This window comes from Tachypleus tridentatus, chromosome 13 (genome assembly GCF_004210375.1).
Source record: "Tachypleus tridentatus isolate NWPU-2018 chromosome 13, ASM421037v1, whole genome shotgun sequence".
In the NCBI taxonomy this organism is placed as follows: Eukaryota; Metazoa; Arthropoda; class Merostomata; order Xiphosura; family Limulidae; genus Tachypleus; species Tachypleus tridentatus.
In genome coordinates, this window is record NC_134837.1 from 166,460,621 (window position 1) to 166,482,110 (window position 21,490).

The 21,490-nt window shown below is 34.1% G+C and overlaps 1 protein-coding gene across 3 annotated transcripts in view; it reads right to left on the bottom strand.

The window, feature by feature from the left end:
* Positions 1-13,312, bottom strand: part of LOC143238141 (uncharacterized) — a 66,929-nt gene extending 53,617 nt beyond the window's left edge. The window contains exons 1-2 of one of the 3 annotated variants that reach the window (XM_076478110.1): positions 12,650-12,788; positions 11,254-11,372 (exon numbers count right to left, since the gene is read on the bottom strand). In XM_076478110.1, coding sequence (XP_076334225.1) covers positions 11,254-11,318 — 65 coding nt within the window. In that variant the 5' untranslated portion in view covers positions 11,319-11,372; positions 12,650-12,788. Of the gene's footprint in view, positions 1-11,253; positions 11,373-12,649 lie in introns of all 3 variants that reach the window. The other 2 variants (XM_076478108.1, XM_076478109.1) reach the window with 2 other exon arrangements.
* Positions 13,313-21,490: the final 8,178 nt, after the last annotated feature.

Below are 21,490 nucleotides of genomic sequence, written 5' to 3' on the forward strand. Positions count from 1 at the left end.
CCACAATAGTAAATCAACTTGCAGAGAATGAAGGGAAATGGAGGAAGAAAGAGGATCCAATACAATGGTTCCATCATTCATGAAGTTTCCACTGTAGATATCTCATATAGGCACAACCAAGAGCATTCAATGCAGTCATGGAGGACCACATCCCCAAACACAACATGACTTCATGAGCAGTTACTGGCTAGGCCAAGAGATTACAGTGAACTAAAGTTTTCATAAAACATAGATATAAAGGAGAAAGTAGAATGCAACTGATATTGGTGTTGAAGAAGATAACCAAATGTGCTAGATGTTGGGTGGGTTAAAGAAGTGACATCCCCAATTTAATAAACCAGCCCATTTAAGCTGCCACACAAAGGAGTCGGCGATTGTGAGTGGTTGATTCCTGTTCAGAATGAGGTAGAAGGAGCCAGTCCTCCACATAATGATGAAATACGCTCAGAAAATGAATATAACAAGAAAAGGCCCAAAAGATGTGAGAAAACAAGTATGGAGTCAAAGCAAGTCCTAACAGGAATGCCCAAAATTGGTAAATCACCCCAAAATGAATAAAATGAAGATAAGGTTAAGACTGGTGTATGATAAAGATGTGGAGGTTGGGCAAGAAAAGACTTCAGAGTAAACTTGGAGAATGCAAAAAAGTAGTTGAAGCATGCTAAATCAATGACAAACCTCCAATTTCTGGCTTTCTTGGGTACCATGAAAAGATACAAATAAATAAACCTAGACAGATAGTGAACCAGTTCTTTTGCTCATTGCAAAAGCATCTTCAACAGCCTCTGACAGGATCTCAAAGAGGAGTAAAGAAACTGGGATGAAGAGATATACATGGTGGGGAAAGAAACTTAATAGAAAAATCCTGAGAAGGAATTTGAATCACCTATTTATCATTGACCAAAGGAAGTCACAAAGAAGAAAATCCAACAGTGAATAACTGGTAGACCCAAACCCACTAAGTAGTTACCAGTACTGTAGATGATGGATGTTATGACATTGATGACCTCAATGAAAGGAAGTACCTGGATTTGAAGGAATGGTCAATGGATGTAAAGATGAAGTATAGGAAACAGAAATAGATGGCATGGAAGACTCTGATCAAGACAAGTGGGGCACAAAAGTTAAAAGGGTGGGCTACTGGCAAGTTGATGTTACCCACAGTTCAATACTGTCAGAAATGCTATCAATGACAATATCTAAGAAGAGAAGCAAGATACAAGTCCCTGAGATAAGGGGATGGTAAATTGACATGATAAAAAGCTGAGTCTTTTATAGAGTCCCAACAACAAAGAAACCTCATATGCCATACCAAAACTGAGGAAGATATATGGGCTAATGTGAAGGATATCAGTAGATAAAACCAAAGGAAACAAAGAAATATATCCAAGAAGGGTAGTAAGGGTAAGATAAAGGTGGGAATATTAAGCATGTGTGAGACTTATATTAGATTCAGAAGCCATCTTCCAAAGAGGGAATAAGGAACCTAACAGCCATTGGTTCAAAGAATAGATAGTCTACTTAATGGTAAGAAAGGGTGTACTGATCAGAGGTTTTTTGAGGGGGGGGGTGTATGTTGATCAATTCACTTAAGTGGAAGAGAAAGTAATTCACATGGACCTGAATATCAGGAGAAAAAGGAAATACCAAAAGATGATTGAAAATAATGCTCATGTAACATGGAAAGACAAAGTAAGTAAGTGATAGGGAAAAAAGAAACATCACAAACATGAGATACAAAATCCATGTACGCTGAGGAGAATCTCCAGGTTAGAACTGGGAAGGAATGGCAAACTCAGGAAGATGAAAAAGATGATCGAACTCCTTTTCATTCAAAATAAGTTCAGTAAAACCATGAGAAACCTGTGCAACATCAGGGGAAAAAAAGTTGGCCCATGTAATGTTCAATCTCCCAATGTAATAAAGATAGAAAAATCCACCATTAAGTCACCCTCACCCAAAACAAAACACTGGTCATCAGTGTGATACTCAAAGTGGTAATATTGACTTCAAAATTCATAATTCAAGAAATATGCATAAAATTGTTGTGTAAGAGAGTGAAAATAAAAAACTGAGAGAAAATATTTTAAAAGTATGAAAATAAAGAATCACTTCAACCAAAAATTAAATTATGCATCGCACAGGAAAATGCATAAAAGAAAATATCTGTAGTCAAAAGTTGCCAAATGAGAAGTAAAGGTTCGGCTGAGGAATGTAGTGAGAGTCACATGAGCACACTATGCTACTGTTATTTAATAGATGAAACAAAAGGGGGGAACACATGGCTTGTGGCATGCATATAAAAAAACCATTCACATATAGAAGGCAGCACTGAATGAGCTATTTAATTATGAGATGTCATAAGTACCACATCAGAAAATAACTAATATTTCTCATTATAATTTGAGACATTATAATGTTGCATAATTGACAAAAGTAATGTCATTACAGTAATAAACAAACAACTTAAATGTCTTACCACAGCTCTCTTTATGGGAGGAAGGGATAAATAATATTGTTAAGATTTGGTAAGCAAGCTTTATCATTTTTAGTTTCCTTGCAATACCACCCACTGTTTGCATCATAGTAACTTCCAAGACTAATAATTTTAAAATATTTCCATTTTCACAAAGTAATATTACATTTTAATTTGTCAACTAACTTTGTTATATTTGAAATCTGCTGTAAGTTATCATTTAACCTTAATATCTTGAGCCAAATATACTGCAGCTGCTAAGTTTTGGTGGTAACTTTGGACAAGAGTAAAGAAACTCTGCTAGACAAATTTCTCAAGGAAAGTTTTATATGATTTTATAGTTCAATTTCTTCTTTTGAAAAACACAACAAAACTCCCAAAATGTTTTTTTTTTTTGTTGTTGTTGATCAAAAGTATTCCCATCAAGGTTACTTTTGTTCAAGACCATTCTATCTTGAACTTAAGTTGCACGTTGAGAATGGTTTAAAACAATAATTAACATTCTTCAAATATTTCTTGTGAGTTCTGGTTGAAGTCTGATCAATTTTTTTCTGATCTTGTCAATCACTCAACAATCTATAACAATGAAAGCAAATGGTTACAATGAGAACAAGAATGCATCTTATCTATTCCTTCTACTTTGTTTAATTGTCATCTTTTCATTGAAATGTTAACATTTCCCTTCCTTAAAATGTATTTCAGAGATATACTCATCTCTTTCCACCACAAAGAGCTGTACCACATGCATATTGCCATGTCACGAGCCTTAAATCTTTCATTCTTACATATGCCAATGTATACTGTGCAACACTACAACCCTCCACCAAAAGGATGGCAATGCACCTTCCATGTGTATTTAGATGGGAGGAGTTGTGAATATCAAGTAAAATGATAAATACAGACATTTTACTGGAGTCTTAGCACCACAAAGAGCTAAAATGCCTTAATAAAGAAGGTGAAAGGGTCACTGCATAAAAACCACAAAGATAAGCTCCTTTCTGAAAACAGCATCAGAATGGTAAAACCCAATGAATGCAACAAAGAGTAATCTAATGGGGCAACACTTGGTGGGAAACTGCATACTTCTAAAGCACAGAATATTTTTTGTCCACAAAAGATGATAGGGTAAAAGATATGTTCAGAGAAATCTTTTGATGAATGCTAGTGATAACGTGTCACTAAGAAGCACAGCAGAATAGCATGTTGCTCAGTTGTCCTTTTTCTTAATGGTGGACAGTTTAACATAAGTATATAGGGTGGCTAGGGCTACAAGTCAATTGATGCACTACTAAAACACTTAAATACTCATAGCAAAAAGTGAGCAATACTAAACTTGCATTGTAATGTGATCCCAAGACCCATGGGAAAGACTTAGCTACCAGGAATAGCTTGATTCATAATAAACAGAGGGATATCCTATATAACACTACCAGGTAACATTCAACCCCTACTTCACACTGAGAGGTGCATCCACTCAGTGCTGTACTAGTCAAATTGCACACCCTGAGGAAAAAATACTCTCCATATCAACTTATCCAGCAGTTTGAGAATGCACAAGGAAAGGTTCTCCCCTACTCCACTAGAAGAAATAGAATTGTGAAGAATTTGTTCAAGGATAGCGGTGGAGAAATATATAGGATGTTTTCATCAAACATTCATTTGGAATCACTACCCACACTGAGAGAAAGTGCAATGGGTTACCACAATTAAATACAGCAGGCACAAACCAAGTGTAAGGACAGGCATTTTCTTTTAAGTTCAAAGAAGTCTTGCAGGAATCTCCATTTCAAAAGCAATTATTAAACAGGGATGGATTATCTTAGAATTCTTATTTCCTCTCTTAATTCAAATCCTAAGTAACTATTCCCTGTGAGACAACTCTTAACATTCAATGCATTCCACTGTCTCCATAACATAGTAAAATGACCTGAAAAATAAACAATGTACTGTCAGAGTCAGAGTTAAGAGTTGAAAATGGCAAATGACCGGGAACAAAAACTAAAATGGGTGAAAATTCACCTGTGGAATAAGTAATAGGATATTATTGTATAGGAAGAGTCATTCACATGATTTTACATGGGACATTGACAGCCAGAGGGAGGGAAAATAATCAATGCGATGACAAACCTGAAAAGAAGAGACATGAAAAATAAGAAGTATTCATCCTTCACAGAAGAAGAAACTAGTTGGAATGGGTGTATTATTCAAACAGGTGAAGTTGAAGGAAGTAAATGACTAGGGGAAGAGGAATCATCCAGTAAGTAAAGATATTTGCAAGTTCTCTAAAAAAAGGCAGGACAAGTGAAACAATAATGAACAAGCTATATAGAACAAATGACACAAGTTGAATTTGAATGACAATATAGGGAAGAAAGGATAAATGGAGAAAATATCAGGACATTTTTCCAACTACCTAAAGTTTAAGATAATTAAGGGAAGAAAAATATACCTGTCTCATGAGAAGGTAAAGACAAAAGTAAGTGGTGGCTCCTACAAAGATGAAAAGAGAAAATCAGCTAAAGATAAAATGTGTATAACCACAAACATAGAGCATCTTCAGATAGAGCTGTAGGGTCTGGATTTGTATATTAAATTGTTAGAAGCAAGAAGTGAAGGAAATATAAAAAGAAAGTATTGATACAAAAGTCATAGTGGGTGTAAATCATCTGAAAACACTAGAGTAGGGAGATACCAGTCCTAGGTGAGAGTCTAAGCATTCAAAACATGATAGATCAACAAATAAATGGGTAGTCATGGACTCAAAAGAGAAGGTCCAGAAAGAGGAAGAAGAAATAACAGAAATACCTGAATGGATCATATTAAGAAGACCAGATACATGAGACAGAAGATGACAGCAAGCCTGCACAAGAACTTGAAGAAATAGACAGATAAGTCTTGCCCCTGAAGTCCAGACACCAGTAATAAATTAAACATCCTGCACTGTACCCCTCCAGAACAGATGCATTTAAAAGATGTACTCATAGGATTGCTTGTCGTCAATAACAAAGCTAACGAAAAGTTTCACCTGTGTCACACTCACTATAGATATGAAAACCCACACATGTAAGCTGAAGGAGCCCACATACTGAGTTCCAAGCCTTGGAGGCTCTAAACATATGTAAAGCAGAGTAATATGGGTGAAAGAGAAATTTACAATATTAATGTGGAATCACATAAACCACCACTGCTGTGAGAGCTGAAAAGGACAGTGAATCTCAGTTGATATCTGTATTGACACATTGTAAGCCATTGAATGGGCACATCCAAATGGAATGAGAGACTCAAGAAAAAAGTCACAAAAAAAGAGAAAAAAGTCACAAAAAAAAAAGACTCACACAGGAAATAAAGATAATATAATAACATAACCCCATACCAAAATGTCCAAAAAATAGAGTGAACCTGTCCTGCATACAAAATAAGAGAAACTCCAAGTAAAGAAACATGGTGGGGTTGAGACTTAAATAGAGAACCAAAAATACAGCCCTAAAAAAGTAACTCCTGAAGGAGAAGTTCTAACAAGTTAAGCAATGGTGGAAGAGGCAAGCAGATGCTAAATATCCAAAGAGTAATGAAACAACAGACATAAAGATTGTAACCTATAAATGAAAACCCACCAGCCCAAAGAAAATGAAAAAGTTAAAATCAATTCAAAGAAAAGGATTCAGAATCAATATTTTAGCCATTACAGATGGACTAAAGGAAACAAAAGATGAGCATACAAGCGTGATGAGGACCCTAAATTAAGTCATTCACCATCAGGGAGAAGATCAACCAAGGAGTGAGAAAACTGCTCAACTGCAACCAAGAAAATATTAAAGTTGGGTAAAATGGAATAAATGGATATCTAGCTAGCAATACCCAGTATCTGTGGAAATGTTAAAAACACGGAAGTAAAATCCAAGAGTGAGGTTGAGGAATTGTTCCACGATACTTGAAACAGAGGAAGTGGAGAGTAGAAGTAAAGAGAAAAGAAAAAACCCAAGAAAAAATACCTAAGAAACACAATAGGTTGTAGCAAAGGGAGTTCATCAGTGGACAAAATAGAAGACCATAAATCCCACAGGAAGGAAACTGAGGGATAACTCCAAAAACGTGTCTCAAGATTCCTTAACACCCAGCTGTCAAAGAAGTGTGACACTGGATAGTAATAAGAGGATAAAGAACATAAGAAGGGAATCTCCAAAAGACCATATACAATGAAGAACTTAGTTGAGCCTTCTGGTTCTGATGGTAGACATAACTGTGGAAAAGCTGCCAATGTACAAAATTTATCCCAAAAAAACATCATAAAGAAGATGTGCAAGATAGAGGTCCTGTAAAAGAAATTGTGAGAGGTGAAAGTTAGAAAGCTAGGAAACTTGACAAAGTACATCCCAGAATCAAAGAAACCAAAGTAACTGGAATAAAATAGAAAAAGAAAAGAGGCAGAAGCAAGGCAAAAATGGGTATATGCAAGTTGCCTCAGTAAAGCCGATAGGGTCATTATGAAAAGTCTCTAAACGAATATGAAGTTGACTGAGAGATTAAGATACACAAATAGAAAGAATGCAAAAGAAAGTTAAAATAGGAGGTTCCTGAATAAACTTCAGGCAAAAAGAAAAACAAGTCCAAAAGCCAACCAAAAATTACTAGAGAAAAAGAAAACAAAAGAATCATTCCTGTGGCATCCAAACAGTGAAGTTCAAAAGTGGAACTAGTTGATCTATGTTGGGAATATGGAACAAAAAGAGTTTGGTTTGTTTGTTTTGAATTTTGCACAAAGCTACATGAGGGCTATTTACTCTGGAACAAGAAGTAAAGGTAGGCATGGGAACAACAATGGTGAAACACAAAATGGGATAGGCTTAGCTTAATTAACAGAAGCAAAAATATTAGAAATCTCTAATCTTTGATCCAGGATTTCTGACCTCCAACTACATATTGCAATGTGGCAGTAATATCACTGACCCTCAGTGTTTCAAATCAACATGAATGTACTGGAATTTAGACAACTAAAATAAAAGAAAATTAAAAATTAAGAGATGTCAAAAATGTTGAATACGAATGCATAATTCAGTTTATCTAAAAAGCTTTTGTCATGGTGGAATTTTTTATAAAATACACAAAAGGTAAATTTTATTTTTAAGTTATTAGTTAGAAATATGTAGTAACTTCTGAAAATTATGCATGGTAAAGTCCTGGCTGTTTCCATTTCCATTAGAACTTAGCCTAACATCCATGTTTTATATAAGCACATATCACAAGATGGCAAGTTCACTGGTTGTTTAAACCAACCACCGAAACACTGAATATGAGCTGATTGCTGTACTTGCATGAACTAGAAGCCAGACCAAACTTTACTAAACTAGTAGGAAAAAACTGCAGCAATAACCTGTCATTGATTTTCCTGTGATATTAATCAGAACAAGGATTATTTGGTGTAAACATGTCATACTAATAGATGTGAACATTCTGACATCCACTGAACAAGTAAGATAGTTGAAACAGAGCTCCTTTTTTGTTTTTGCATCTCTGAGAAATTGACTCTGCTGCATAGGCAGTGAAGCCACAGCAAATGAGACTTAAGACCCTATAGTGACAACTGTAACCACAGTAGCTACACTATAATACTTTCTGGCTTCTACTGCAACAGAGATAGTGAAGTCAGAGTTGTCCTTCAACTAAGTCTTCAAGGGCCATCACAAAACATGGTTGTTGTTTTGAAGTAAACTCAGTAGCTGATGTTACAACTGCTGTTTACTTCTTCTATTCCTGGATATAATTCAAACCAGGTCATTGCCTCATCTTTACCATCCTATGATTCTGCACATGCAAGATAATCAGAAGAGGTTAAGTCTCAGTAGCTAAAGTTCTTTTCTAACAACTTTTCAACCTTAAGCAATGATCAAGAACATGGACATAGCTCTCATCATGGTTGATGAAAGATTGTTGTCCAGAGAATGTTCTCTCCTTGCCCTTGCCACATTCTAAGGTTGAGTCTTTATCGTAAAACACAGCATCATCCTTTCCACTGTAAGTTCAAAATGATAACAGGAAGTTCTTTCTAACAATGATGGTTTACAAACTCAACAGAACTAGAGAGTTAAACCACAAAAATAAATGCATTCATAGTAAACTTTACAACACATCATTGGTCATGATATCAAAATGAAATTTAATAAACTTATTTGTGGTATTCAGACTAATTTTTCAGTAGAAAATAAATTATTTGTAATATACAAAAGATTCCAGGATTTTTAAACAGAGAACAAATTGAACACAGACAGCAGAGAAAAAGAAACATGCACATATGAATGAGTAAAAACAAATACCATAGTATCACATTCCACTATCCAACATGGGTGATCATTCAAATGAAATAAACCTTCAACTCATGCTAATTTAAAGGGTCTCTGTACCATACTTTGAAATAAGTACAAAATTTCTCAATAGAAGCACTATATAGAAATAAAGTCAAGTGTTTCAAGCCTAGTTGGACAATTGTAGAGTATACGTTCGCCTAAGCTCAAGGGTCAGTGAAAGTTTACGATATTTCACAACCTGGTTGTGAGGATACCAACTAACTACAAGCAGAATTCCTGCACAAACATTTAGAAAATTTTATCAGAATATAACTAAAAAAAGATATACTTTTTAGTTAAGACTGAATGAGAGTTCTTTTAGCTGTGATGTATACTATTTATTTTATAACAATTTCTGTATCAAATACAATCAATTTTACTTGCTTCAATGAACAAAAAAATAAGTTTGATTGTTATTTAAATATGAATGGGCTAAAGATTTTTCTACAGTAGAGGTCTTTCTTGTTGCCAATAAATTTGACAATAAACAAACAGCAAACACTCCACTTGTTTTAAAATCATATATTTACAACAAGTTAAACATTTGTACAAAAAAACATTTACACTATAGGCATTACAGTTGTATCTCAAATTCTAAATAACTTTTCTTGTCAAAGGTCCACCCAGGCTGATTCAGTTACTTTAGTATTCAACTGACAAGACAAATTATTTTCCTCATCTCCATTAAACTGTGAAACGTGTTTTAAAATATTGCCCATTATGACTAATCATTCACATGCCAGCTAACTTCACATTTTCTTTGACAAACTGATTTCCTGACGAAACTGCACTTTACTTTTTCTCTAGTTTCTACTTCTTCAGTCCTTAATTTGCACTTGCTTGCTCACCTATATTCATACATTGATCACCAAGTTACACAACAAAACTTGTCACAACTATCACTTTTAACTGTCTTGTTATGAAGTGTAGGTTAAATACTAAATTACAAAATAATAACACACTAAAGTACTGCATATCCAACACTGACACAATTCTATGTATTTGCAAAAATACATTCTGAACACTTTTACAACTGCTATGCATCCAACCAACTGCGAGACTTTCAAAAATGTTTGTTTTTTAAATCCTGAGGTTTCACAACAGTAATCATACATATTTTTCACACTAGTACGTTTTATTTTAACTTTTAATAATTAATGTTGGTTTTTGTACTACTGCACAAGATTTAATGACATACTACCCTTCAACAAGTACACACAGCTTTCTGTCATAACACATCTGATCATTAAACAGAAAAGGAGTAATTTACAAAATTCTTTTATGTAAGTTGAATTATAACCAAATACAAAAGTATAAAATATGTTATTCTTAAAAAGAAAATTAAAAATACTTAATATAAGAACATGGCTAGATATAAAAATTGTATGTTGAAAGTATAAATATAATATAATTAATATGAGGTTTAAGTGTAGTTGCAATTTTATCTATCAGCAATATTAGTTTCACTTTGCTGTTTCTGTGCCTTTAAAAATGTACAAACATTAACATGTTTGTTTTTAAATATTCACAGAAAATATCCAAAGGTTATCTGAACTAGTCACTCCTAATCTTGAACCAATAAACAAGAAGGAAGGTGGCTAGTCAGCAGTATCAACTGTCAACTCTTGCCTGAACAAATAGTGGGACTTAGTTAGTCAAACCAAGTAATGAACTCAGGGATCCAAAGTACAGAGTGCATTTTTTTTTCCTTAGCAGTAACAGGATGTAAATGAAGGACCTGAATGCTAACCTCTGTAATTTTACTAATAGTACAGAATGCAAATACTCAATATGTAATTTAAAATATACTTATTTCTACACTCAGTTTCTATGTTTTAAATAACCCATGTAACACTTTTTTTTTCTTATTAGTAGTTGAATAAGGATATAAGTACATCTTATAGTCTTATCTGTCTGACCCTGAACTGCAAGGGAGGTTGAAATAAACTGGAGATTAAGATATCACTTTTTAAGTAATAAAAAATTAGAAAAAATATAAACATTTTTTTCACAGGTCAGCCAAAATATGTATGGTATATTTTCTTTATTGTTTTTGGGTTTAGTTTATCAGGATCTTTACTGATTGACATGATTTCAATCTACACATACTAAAATGGCTTTTCATGAAGTATGCATGTATTTATTCTTAGCTCTACACACACAAATAGATGTAAAACCTATGTGATACAGGCAAACATTTTCCTTTTTATTTTATTTTTACATCAAGCAATAATGACTTTGTTCACTTCAATAAAAACTCTATTGATTATACTTGAAAACCATGAATCATCCAACATAAGAACTATATGCATATTTTTATCATATAAAAAGCATAATTAGAAATAAAATGGTTAACATATTTATCTTGAAAATTTCTGGTTATAGCTCAGGGAAGATTTATTTCCTTATCAATATTCATTTTCCAAGCACATTTACTGGATAATATGCATTACAAATACCAAACAAAAGCTAACTGACTGTAGGTTCATATAAGCTCTCATGCACAATTCATAATGTCAAAGCTCATCAGTCATCTCTACAACTGGTATGATAGTCTATAAATAACAAAAACAACAAAACATTAAAAAAACACACAACTAAATGCAGATGCATTATCAGTGACCTTCTCTTCTTTAACGTGAAAGTTTAATGAAGGAGGTCAAAAATTTTATCAAAAGCCACAGCAAGGTTATGTTATGTTAAAATACATACTATTCAAGGCTAAAGCATGTACATTTTAGTTGCATGGAGCTTGTACATATTTTGGTTTACTAAAGGCTTTCAAGATGTCCAAGTTGTCAAATTCAATAGATATATACATTTATTTCACAATCACAAAATATATCTTCACCATTAGGTTTATATTTGTAGATGTAGTATATCAAATTATATATAAAACATAAAAATTACACACATATGTATGTACCTTACATTAGAAGTCTCCAAAATATTTAAAACAAAAATCATAGTTAACATAGACACAAATGTGCACTTTATAAAAAATGAAATCATAGTCACTCTCTAATAGAACATATCTTTTAATCAGTTTTCTATTACTGTTTTTTTTTTACTTTTATTGTTTTATAGGCACTTTAGATAAATTAATCAGTGCACATAAGTATAATAATAAAACAGCCAGACTCTTCCACTGCTAAACCTTTAGATCAATACTATATTTATAGCAACAATATCAGCCAAAACGCATTCTTCTGAATTTTTTCTTAATAAGGAAAATATAAAAACTGTGGACTCCAATAAACCTTCTTAACTCTTAAAAACATTCAAAACATGTAGTAAACTGCAAATACCTTAAATTATATGGAATACATTCATAAAAAAATATTGAATTTAGATTATAAGTGACAAAATTATACACACATACATCTACAATATCAAATTATGAAGGCTATTGTCTAATTTGTCTAATAATGGTACATTTATTTTTGTTCCAAACATTTTAAAAATAATTTCAAATCTATTTAATTATTAACACAGCAACAAAGAACTAACATAACGTTAACACCATTGCTTTGGGATAGTTTTTAAATCTGTACATTTGTAAAATGTAAAATTTATAAAATATGGAACTTATAAAAAATGAAAAAAAAACTTTTACAAGATCCACATAAAAATAAGTTCAGTCTTAAAACTAGCAGATGTCTAACTTTGCGTGACCTGACTATTTTACACAACACCAGCCAGTGAGCGACTATGTTGTGTTACACTTTACAGTTTATTAAAATCTCGCGTAAACCGATTGTAAGCTACTTAACTAGTTGAAACAAGAAATTTACTAAAATTAAAAAACAAAATACAAAAGTCTGTAGCTCACCAGTACGCTAATGTCATACAATCGAAAAGTTTTGTTAATGATGCGTCAATTTCTATTGAATGAGAGCTTCGAGAAGCGAAACAGTAATTTTTTGAAGTTTCTTTACATGCTTCATTGAAGTTATAACCCCTGACCTTAACCTGCCGGGACGCTACAGAGGCGGTGTTGATATCAGCTGACTCGTAAACAGTAAGGATTGCAGGTGAATCTTCTTCTTCGTCAATCTCGGACACCATAAAATGACCACTATGAATTGATTCTTTGTCCATTTTCTTCTTTAATATATTTGTTACCCTTTTTCGTCAGGAGACATGTTCTGTAAATTAAATACTTAAAAATACATTACCATGCGACAATAGGTACTAACAGCTAATAGCACGGATTTCCCTCTTTCGTTATGCTGAAACTTGTTATATACAAAGGCGACAGCTGAGCGTGCGCATCAGCCATGCCTGAAACGTTTAAAAAGCACAAACGTGTTTAAAAAAAAAGTGTAGCAACTTATACGTGGTTATCCATCAACAGTCATGTTTAAATATTAACTTATAAGTTATTATTAGTCATACACTTTCTATAACAACAACACAAATTGTAATACGTATGCTTCACAAAATTATTAAAACAGAACGTGGATCAAGATATATCGATCTAGAAGAGATTCTTGGAAAACAAAAAGTAGGTAAATAGATCAATTCATTTCTACTTCCGCCTCAAAATAAACTGGGCGTGATATGTAGGGGTTGACGTGTCCATAAAATAATTCCGTAGATTCACAACTTACGACCCGTTTCTCCAAACACACGCTCAATATTAGGAGATAGCCCATGATTACCTTTTGCGAAATTCTGGATTGTTTGGTTTGGTTTGGTTTGAATTTCACGCAAAGCTACACGAGAGCTATATGCGCTAGCTCTCATTAATTTATCAATGTAAAACTGGAGGGATAGCTGCTAATCATCACCACCCACCGCCAACTTTTGGGCTAATATTTTACCAACGAATAGTGGGATTGACCGTAACATTATAACGCCCCCACGGTTGAAAGGGCGAGAATGTTTGGTGTGATGGGAATTCGAGCCCGCGACTCTCAGATTACAAGTCAAGCGCCTTACCCACCTGGTCATGCCGAGTCCTCAAATTCTGGAACAAACGAACAAATGCTTTCGAAGTGCCCAAAGACATTTTACAAGCAAAAATCTGAAACAAAATTTTCCGTCACTCAAAAACATATAAAATGCAATTCGATAGTTTAGGTAATCAAAACTGGGGTCAAGAACATAGTCCCTGGAGTATTCAGCACATATAAAAACGTTCTCTTTAAAGTTTCTCTGATACTGAACTAAAAATTTTTTAGCAGTAATTTTATTTATTACAATAAATACGACTGCAGCATTTTGTTTGTGTTTCATGTTTTGTTTTGTTTTTCGAGGAAGAAATTTCAAAGAAACTAAGGTACTTTAAAACAGCTATTTAAAAAATATATCATTAAATCATTTAAAGTGAGTCCTCAACCAGTGTGTTCTTGAGTCTCCGGAAACTAAAAAGTTTGGGACCTTTAGGATAATATAATTCATATTCTTTATTTTCGGTCTAGCTGAATGTCTAAGATTTTACACAACTTTGAACGGCAGTATTCAGTTGTTCATGATACGGAAATGTTTCTTACGTATCTATGCAAATATATTTAGAATTTCCTATAATGAATACAGTCACCTTTTTTAGAGAATTAACAAAAATATGGAAATATTAATAAGTAATATCTGTTATAATGCAAATACAGTTACATTACTGGAAACCAACAGATAATGGCTTATCAACTGTTTTAATGAATAATATATAAATACTGAATGTACAGTTGAAACTAGAATGTACTACAACCAACAAAAGCCCACAACACCAAAAAAAAAAAAGAATTTTAATAAAAGTATTATCAATATTAACAATACTTTAGTTTTTATTGGTAGACAAATTTCAGGATTGAAAAGATTAGCTTACCATAGTCATATCAGTTTTTGAAATCAGCATTATCTAAAATTAATCGTTTTCATAGATTTCTAATGCTTCGATGAAAATCAGAATGTGATATCTTCTTATAAGTAATTATATAGCTGCTGTTTAATGACGAGTGTCAGGATATAATGTCTAATATGTGTAAGTTATATAGGTGCTACTAATGGAGTATATAAGGATATAAGACTTTTCTATAAATTATAGTGAGCGCTGCCAGGATTTCTTTTAGTAGGTGTCTTTTTCTGAGATCAATATAACACACTGAGGCCTAAGCAAGCCCTAAGTGATTACAATGTTCCACTGGCAACGCTCGTGTCAGATTGAAAAACTCACCAACAAACGAAAAATATCACGAAACTATCATATAACGTCACATTCCGCAGTTTTGTACCACTAGATATGAGTTTCTGACATTCAACACGTAGTTCAGGTTTGAAAAGACGTGTCATTTGTCCTTCCACCCTGCAACGCTCGAGATTGTATACTTGCTGTGGAATGTTTCTTCGTTTTTGTTCGTTTGTTTTTGAATTTCGTCCAAAGCTACACGAGGGCTATCGGCGCTATCCGTTCCTAATTTAACAGTGTAAGACTAGAAGAAAAGCAGCTAGTTATAATCACCCACCGCCAACTCTTGAGCTACTCTTTTACCAACGAATAGTGGGATTGATCGTCACATTAAAACGCACCCACAGCTGAAAGGGTGAGCATGTTTGGTATGATGTGAATTCGAATCTGCGACTTTCAAATTTAGAATCGAGCGCCCTAACCACCTGGCCATGCCAGGGCAGCTGTTGGATGACAACCATATAAGAGTCTGATATAAAGCAAAACAGCTGTTGTCGAATTATATCAAGACACGAGACTTATATACATGTTTAAGTTATCGATTTGCCATCGTCAAGATAGAAGAGCTAGATACAAGATTGTAAGTCTGCGATCTTCTTACGTCCTTGCTCACATCAGAAGCTCTTTCCTTCTACACATGTATGTATGTCTACACATTTATACATGTCTGTACAATCACTTTATGCATAACTTATGAGTTTTAATGTCATTACTATTACTAGGTGAACTCGGGCATGTATAAACTGTGTACATTATTAGGTAGAGATAATTTAAAGAAACAACCGTGTAGATGTAGTTTTCTTTTTGTATAAGCCTTTTAACAAGACATGCAGAGTTGCTGGCTCAAGAATTTACTACTATAAGTTTCGAAGTTTAGATATGTACACCGAATCCCAGATTTCAAGTTAAAATAATAAGAAATGCAACCTGCATCCTTGGTAAGTAAAAATCTAAGTAAATAAAATATGATGAAGAAAATAAATACTTACTTACTACGATAACAAAAATTACATATAAAATGATACAAAAGTTATTAAAATATCAATTCTGTGAATCATATTTTCAGAACTAATATTTTATAAATTGTATTAAGTATACCTAAAATGAGCTATGATAACAAACTGTATTATTTTATCAGGAAAATAGTGTCTTAAGAGAGAAAAAATAACAAAATTTCCTGGATATTTGTTAATAATAAGCAAGTGGAAGTAGTAGAATAGAATTATCAAATTTTAAAAGTCCTGAAATTTATTATCACTACTACTACTACTACATTAGCTATGAAACTGGAAATTCGTAAACTTTACGCGTCATTTAACAAAGAAGAATGTAAAATCACCGACAAGTATTCCAATGTTTCACTCGCACTTACACCTTGTCTTCACTTTGGATTGACATATGTTCAGCAAATTTAATGATAGACTTACACACTGCTGGTCAAAATTTTAAGGCCAATGAACATAAAGAAAAAAATATATATTTTACAATATCTTCTCAATTCGACAAAAAGGCATTTTTAAAAATTATGCAACTAAACTAGTAATGATCACTTTTGTTGGGTCCTCAGTAGCACAAAGGTATGTCTGCAAACTCACATCGCTCGAAACAGGGTTTTAACACCTGTAGTGGAAAGAGCAAATACATTTCATCTGTGTGACTTTGTGCTCAATTCCAATTCATCAATCAATCATTTTTGTTGCATGAATTTAGGAATTGTATTTGAGGTGTTTTTTTTAAATTATTATTATGATTATCGTCACCATTACTCGCAAGAAAACGGATATGTATGAACGTAAATAAATTAACATCCGAAAGCCAAATTCCAAAAATTATTATTGTTAAACAAATGCCTTAAATAACTGTATTTGAAGGAATAATTACCAGAACAAAACCATTTAAAAGGAAGAGGGAAAATACATAATTCCAATCCTCTCATAAAGAAGGAACATGCTTCCTCTTTCAGCCGTGGGGTTTTATGACGTAACGGTCAATTCCACTATTTACTGATAAAATCGGTCCGAGAGCTAGTGGTGAGTGCTACCAGCTAATTGCCTTCCCTTTATCGGTAGTTTAGAAATATGGAACGACGACAAGTAGAATTAGTAACTTTGTCATAAAACAATTAAGAATAAATAAATAAATTGAGCAGAAAAACTGCAAACGCACAGTTATATTTCTCGACATCAAATTCCTCTTTGAAAAGATACAGTGGATGTGTAAAAAGCAGCTATTTTTCTCTATATCAAATGTCTCTTTGAAAACATTCAGTAAATATGTAAAAGCAGAAGTTGTAATTGTTGCTCAGATGAATAATAATGAATGATTATTGTCATAAAGTTTGTTGAACTTTCTGATTGAAGATTAGTTTTCTTTTTCATCATTTTTCAACACATAAACTCGTAAATTGATATTACACAAGATGAGGAATGAGGTCCTCCAGACTATATCCCCTATATTAAAATTGTCATGAGTTAAAGCCTAGCCTAACCACAGGGCTGAGAAATATACACAAAAGAACTGAGCTCATTTGATATTTTTTAATCTGAGCATAGTGTGATTTTAATTTAAAATATTTGCTTATTTACAATGACTTTTTATATATTCTTGCAAAAAAGGACGTAGTGTATTTATGTATATGTGTATATATCCAAAACTACACGAACAGTTCTGCCATCTATTGAATGGCACGATAAAGAAACGTCCATACAAAAAAAATTCATGATTTAGGTGTTTAAGATTCAGTCAATTTGAAAAATAACTATGGTATGCGCAACAACCATTTCTTTATACCCAAACACAATTTTAAATAAACTACTCTCCTCATAAGAAAAACACGACTTTCACCAGGATTGCACGTGAAGGTTTTATTATGTTTGTGTTTTCTTATGGCAAAGCAACATGAGACTATCTGCTGTGTCCACCAAGAAGAGGCGAACATCTGATTTTAGCATTGTAAATCCATACACTCACCACTGTAGCAGCGGAGGACAAACATTTGATTGTATCTTTATCACTGTATTTTTTAAACATAGTGCTAAAAAGATATTAATTTTTCGATAAAATATAAGACTTTTAATTTATGTCAAAAACGTTAGTTTATATCAGTAAAATTTATGGAAATTGTGAGCTTTATACATTGAACAGTTAACGATGCAATAAGTTTCACATTACTAAAGAGCACAATCCTAACACTTTTCCTGTGCAGTACTTCCCAGAAAAAAAAAAAAACTTTTTTAGAAAATGTTTAGCTGTTTTTGTTTAATTTTTTTCTTTTAGGGTTAGATATGAACATTATGATTAGTAAATATTAGTGCAAACAAGGCAGCGTTTCTGCTAGTATTACTAGTCGTTCAAAGGATATTCAACATTTGAATACAGCCAGTAGTTCACTCCAGTTGATTATTAAAAAAAATTCCAGTGAACTTGGGCATTGGCACGATACTGTTCTTATTTCATTAGTTATTTAAAATGTCATTCAGAAACAATTACCAACTGTATGTAGATCAATATAAGATGCAAAAGTTTGAGGCATAACAGAATTGAAATATATATATTCTTAAAGGTTTTTTTGACATTTAAGCGCATATTCCGAAATAAAGCAAACTAATTTCACATTGTTTTGTCAGTTACAACAATATTACTATGAGCTGAACTCTAATATATAACATTTCAATGATTTCGTAGTGTAAAAGTCAACGGTGTTTTATGAGATAATAAACAACTAAATTCATATTACTACTTATTCAACAAGTATACAATTATCTATGTATTTTAATGTTAATATATGAAAATGAAAGATATTATACGAGGACAGGACAAACCTTAGGTGCAATGATCGTACAGTAATACTTACTAGAATTAATGTTGATAAGGTGGGGCATTTATAGCTCATTACCTCCTTAAGCGGAACAATTTTGCGTCTCCTAAAGTTTCTGGAGAACAGTGGGACAGAAGTCTCGAAAAGGGATTGTCCCGTCGAAACTGCGAGTCTGGTCACATTAAATAATTTTGACATCAAATACATAACACCATGTTCAATAGCCCTTCTGTAAAAGATCGTGGTTGGCGTATTTGGACCCCTGAGAGTGCACACAGGGTTAAATATAATGATCAAACTATATTACATATAATGGTTGGAACAATGGTTCTTAACCTGGGTTCAATCAAACCCCAAGGGTTCGGTGAGTCAGTCTCAGAGGTTCGGCGGAGGTCAAGACACACGCATTGTGTGTGTGTCCGTTCCGTTCACCCTACTCGTATGATTCGTGACGTCATGCTCCACTTGGCCATCACTGGCTGCGGCTGATCACGTCACATCACTTGGCCTTAATATCTGTGGTGCAGGGAACTTCGTGCGCTTAGCAGTCGACTTGTGACTGTAGTAATCGTGCGTCATTTGTGATTTTTTCTCCTAATCTTTCAATCCCTTCATACCAACTATGTCGAGCAAAAACAGAAAGTGGTCGGACGAATATGTATAATATGAATACACGTGTATAACGGAACATGATGGGAGTCAGCGTCCTCAATGCATGACTTGCAATGCCAAATTAAGCAATTCTACTCTAGCACCGACAAAACTAAGAGAACACTCCCTAAAGCTGCATGGAGATGGGAAATACAAGAATACAACGCTTGCTGAATTCAAGGTAAAGAGAGCCAGGTTCGATTAAAAGGCTACTTTGCCTGTTCCCGGCTTTGTACCCATCGACAAACCTTTCCTCACAGCATCGTACGAAGTTGCGTACTTGATCACAAAGCAAGACAAACCACACACCATTGGTGAAGCACTCGTAAAACCAGCTGCATTGAAGATGGCGAATATCATGCTGGGAAAAGCTGCTGAAAATAAGTTATCCCAAATTCCTCTTTCAAATGACACCATCAGCAGCAGAATAGATGACATGAGCGATGACATCTTGGCTCAAGTAGTTGCAGGTCTAATTTCAAGCCCAGCAAAATTCAGCCTTCAACTCGACGAGACCATCGACGTTTCCAATCTAAGCCAGCTTGTTGTATTCGTGCGCTATGTGAAGAACGACGAGATAAAAGAAGATATTTTATTTTGTAGGCATCTTACAACAACAACTAAGGCAGCTGACGTGAAGAAACCTGTGGATGACTTCTTTAGAGACAACGATCATTCGTGGGATATGGTTTCTGCGGTTTGTTTGGACGGAGCTCCAGTCATGCTAGGACGAAACTCTGGTTTTAGTGCGCTGGTGAAAGCTGACGCACCACACATCATTGTGACGCACTGTGTTCTGCACAGGCATGCGTTGCCAACAAAAACCTTGCCTTCAAAACTGGCAGGAGTATTAAAAATTGTAGTGGAATGTGTGAACTTTGTGCAAAATAATGCCCTGAAGCACCGCATCTTCAGAGAACTGTGTAATGAAATGGGCTCTGAATTTGAGGTACTTCTGTACCATTCTAACGTTCGGTGGTTATCCCGGGGAAAGGTGCTGAATCGTGTTTTTGCCATGCGTGTGGAATTAGCCCTGTTTTTGCGAGAGCACCAACATTGTCGTGCAGATTGCTTCGAAAAATCTGAGTTCATTCTCATTTTGGCGTACATGGCCGATATCTTCAATGCTCTATATCATCTCAATCAACAGATGCAGGGCGGTGAAGTCAACATCATCGAAGCGGAAGAAAATCTTTAGGCTTTTCAAAAAAAGCTACCGTTATGGAAACGACGAACAGAGAATGATAACTTCGAAAACTTTTCCCTGCTGGACGACTGTGTAAGTAAGATTGAAGATGTGTCTGAAATCGGAGACATTTCTGTACCCGGAGAACTGAAGCAAGCAATTGCCATGCATTTAGATGAGCTCGCAAAGTCTCTCGACGGATACTTCCCCACCAGAGAGTCATATCCAGCATGGGTGAGACAGCCGTTCACGTTTGGTGTTGCGACAGCAGATGTCAATGATGACTACCTCGACAAAAGCATTGAACTTCAGCAGAGCCAAGTTCAACAGCAACTTTTCAGAACAACAACACTTTCAACGTTTTGGTGTCACCAAATCGTAGCGTACCCTCTTGTTATAACGTATCTTTGCGAGCAATCCTTTTCGAGGATGGTAGATGTAAAAACGAAGAAAAGGAACAGACTTTGTTGTGAAAATTATATGAAAGTGGCACTTGTCAAGGTGAAGCAGCGCGTTTTCTGAACTTGTCTCTGAAAGACAACACCAAAAGTCTCATTGATTTGCAGTAAATATTCATTGAGTTATGTTTTTGTGTGAAATTCATGTTTTGTTGGTTTTGTTCTTTGAACACAGTAATATTGGGTGCAACTGATGCACGGTTCATTTTGTGCACTAATAAAATATCTACTTATGTTTTAAATTTGAAAAAAAATCATATTTTATTTTTCCAATTTCGAAGGGTTCATTGAATGTAAGTATGAAACTTCCGGGGTTCAGTACCTCCAACAAGGTTAAGAACCACTGGGTTAGAATAAATTATTTCATCAGATAT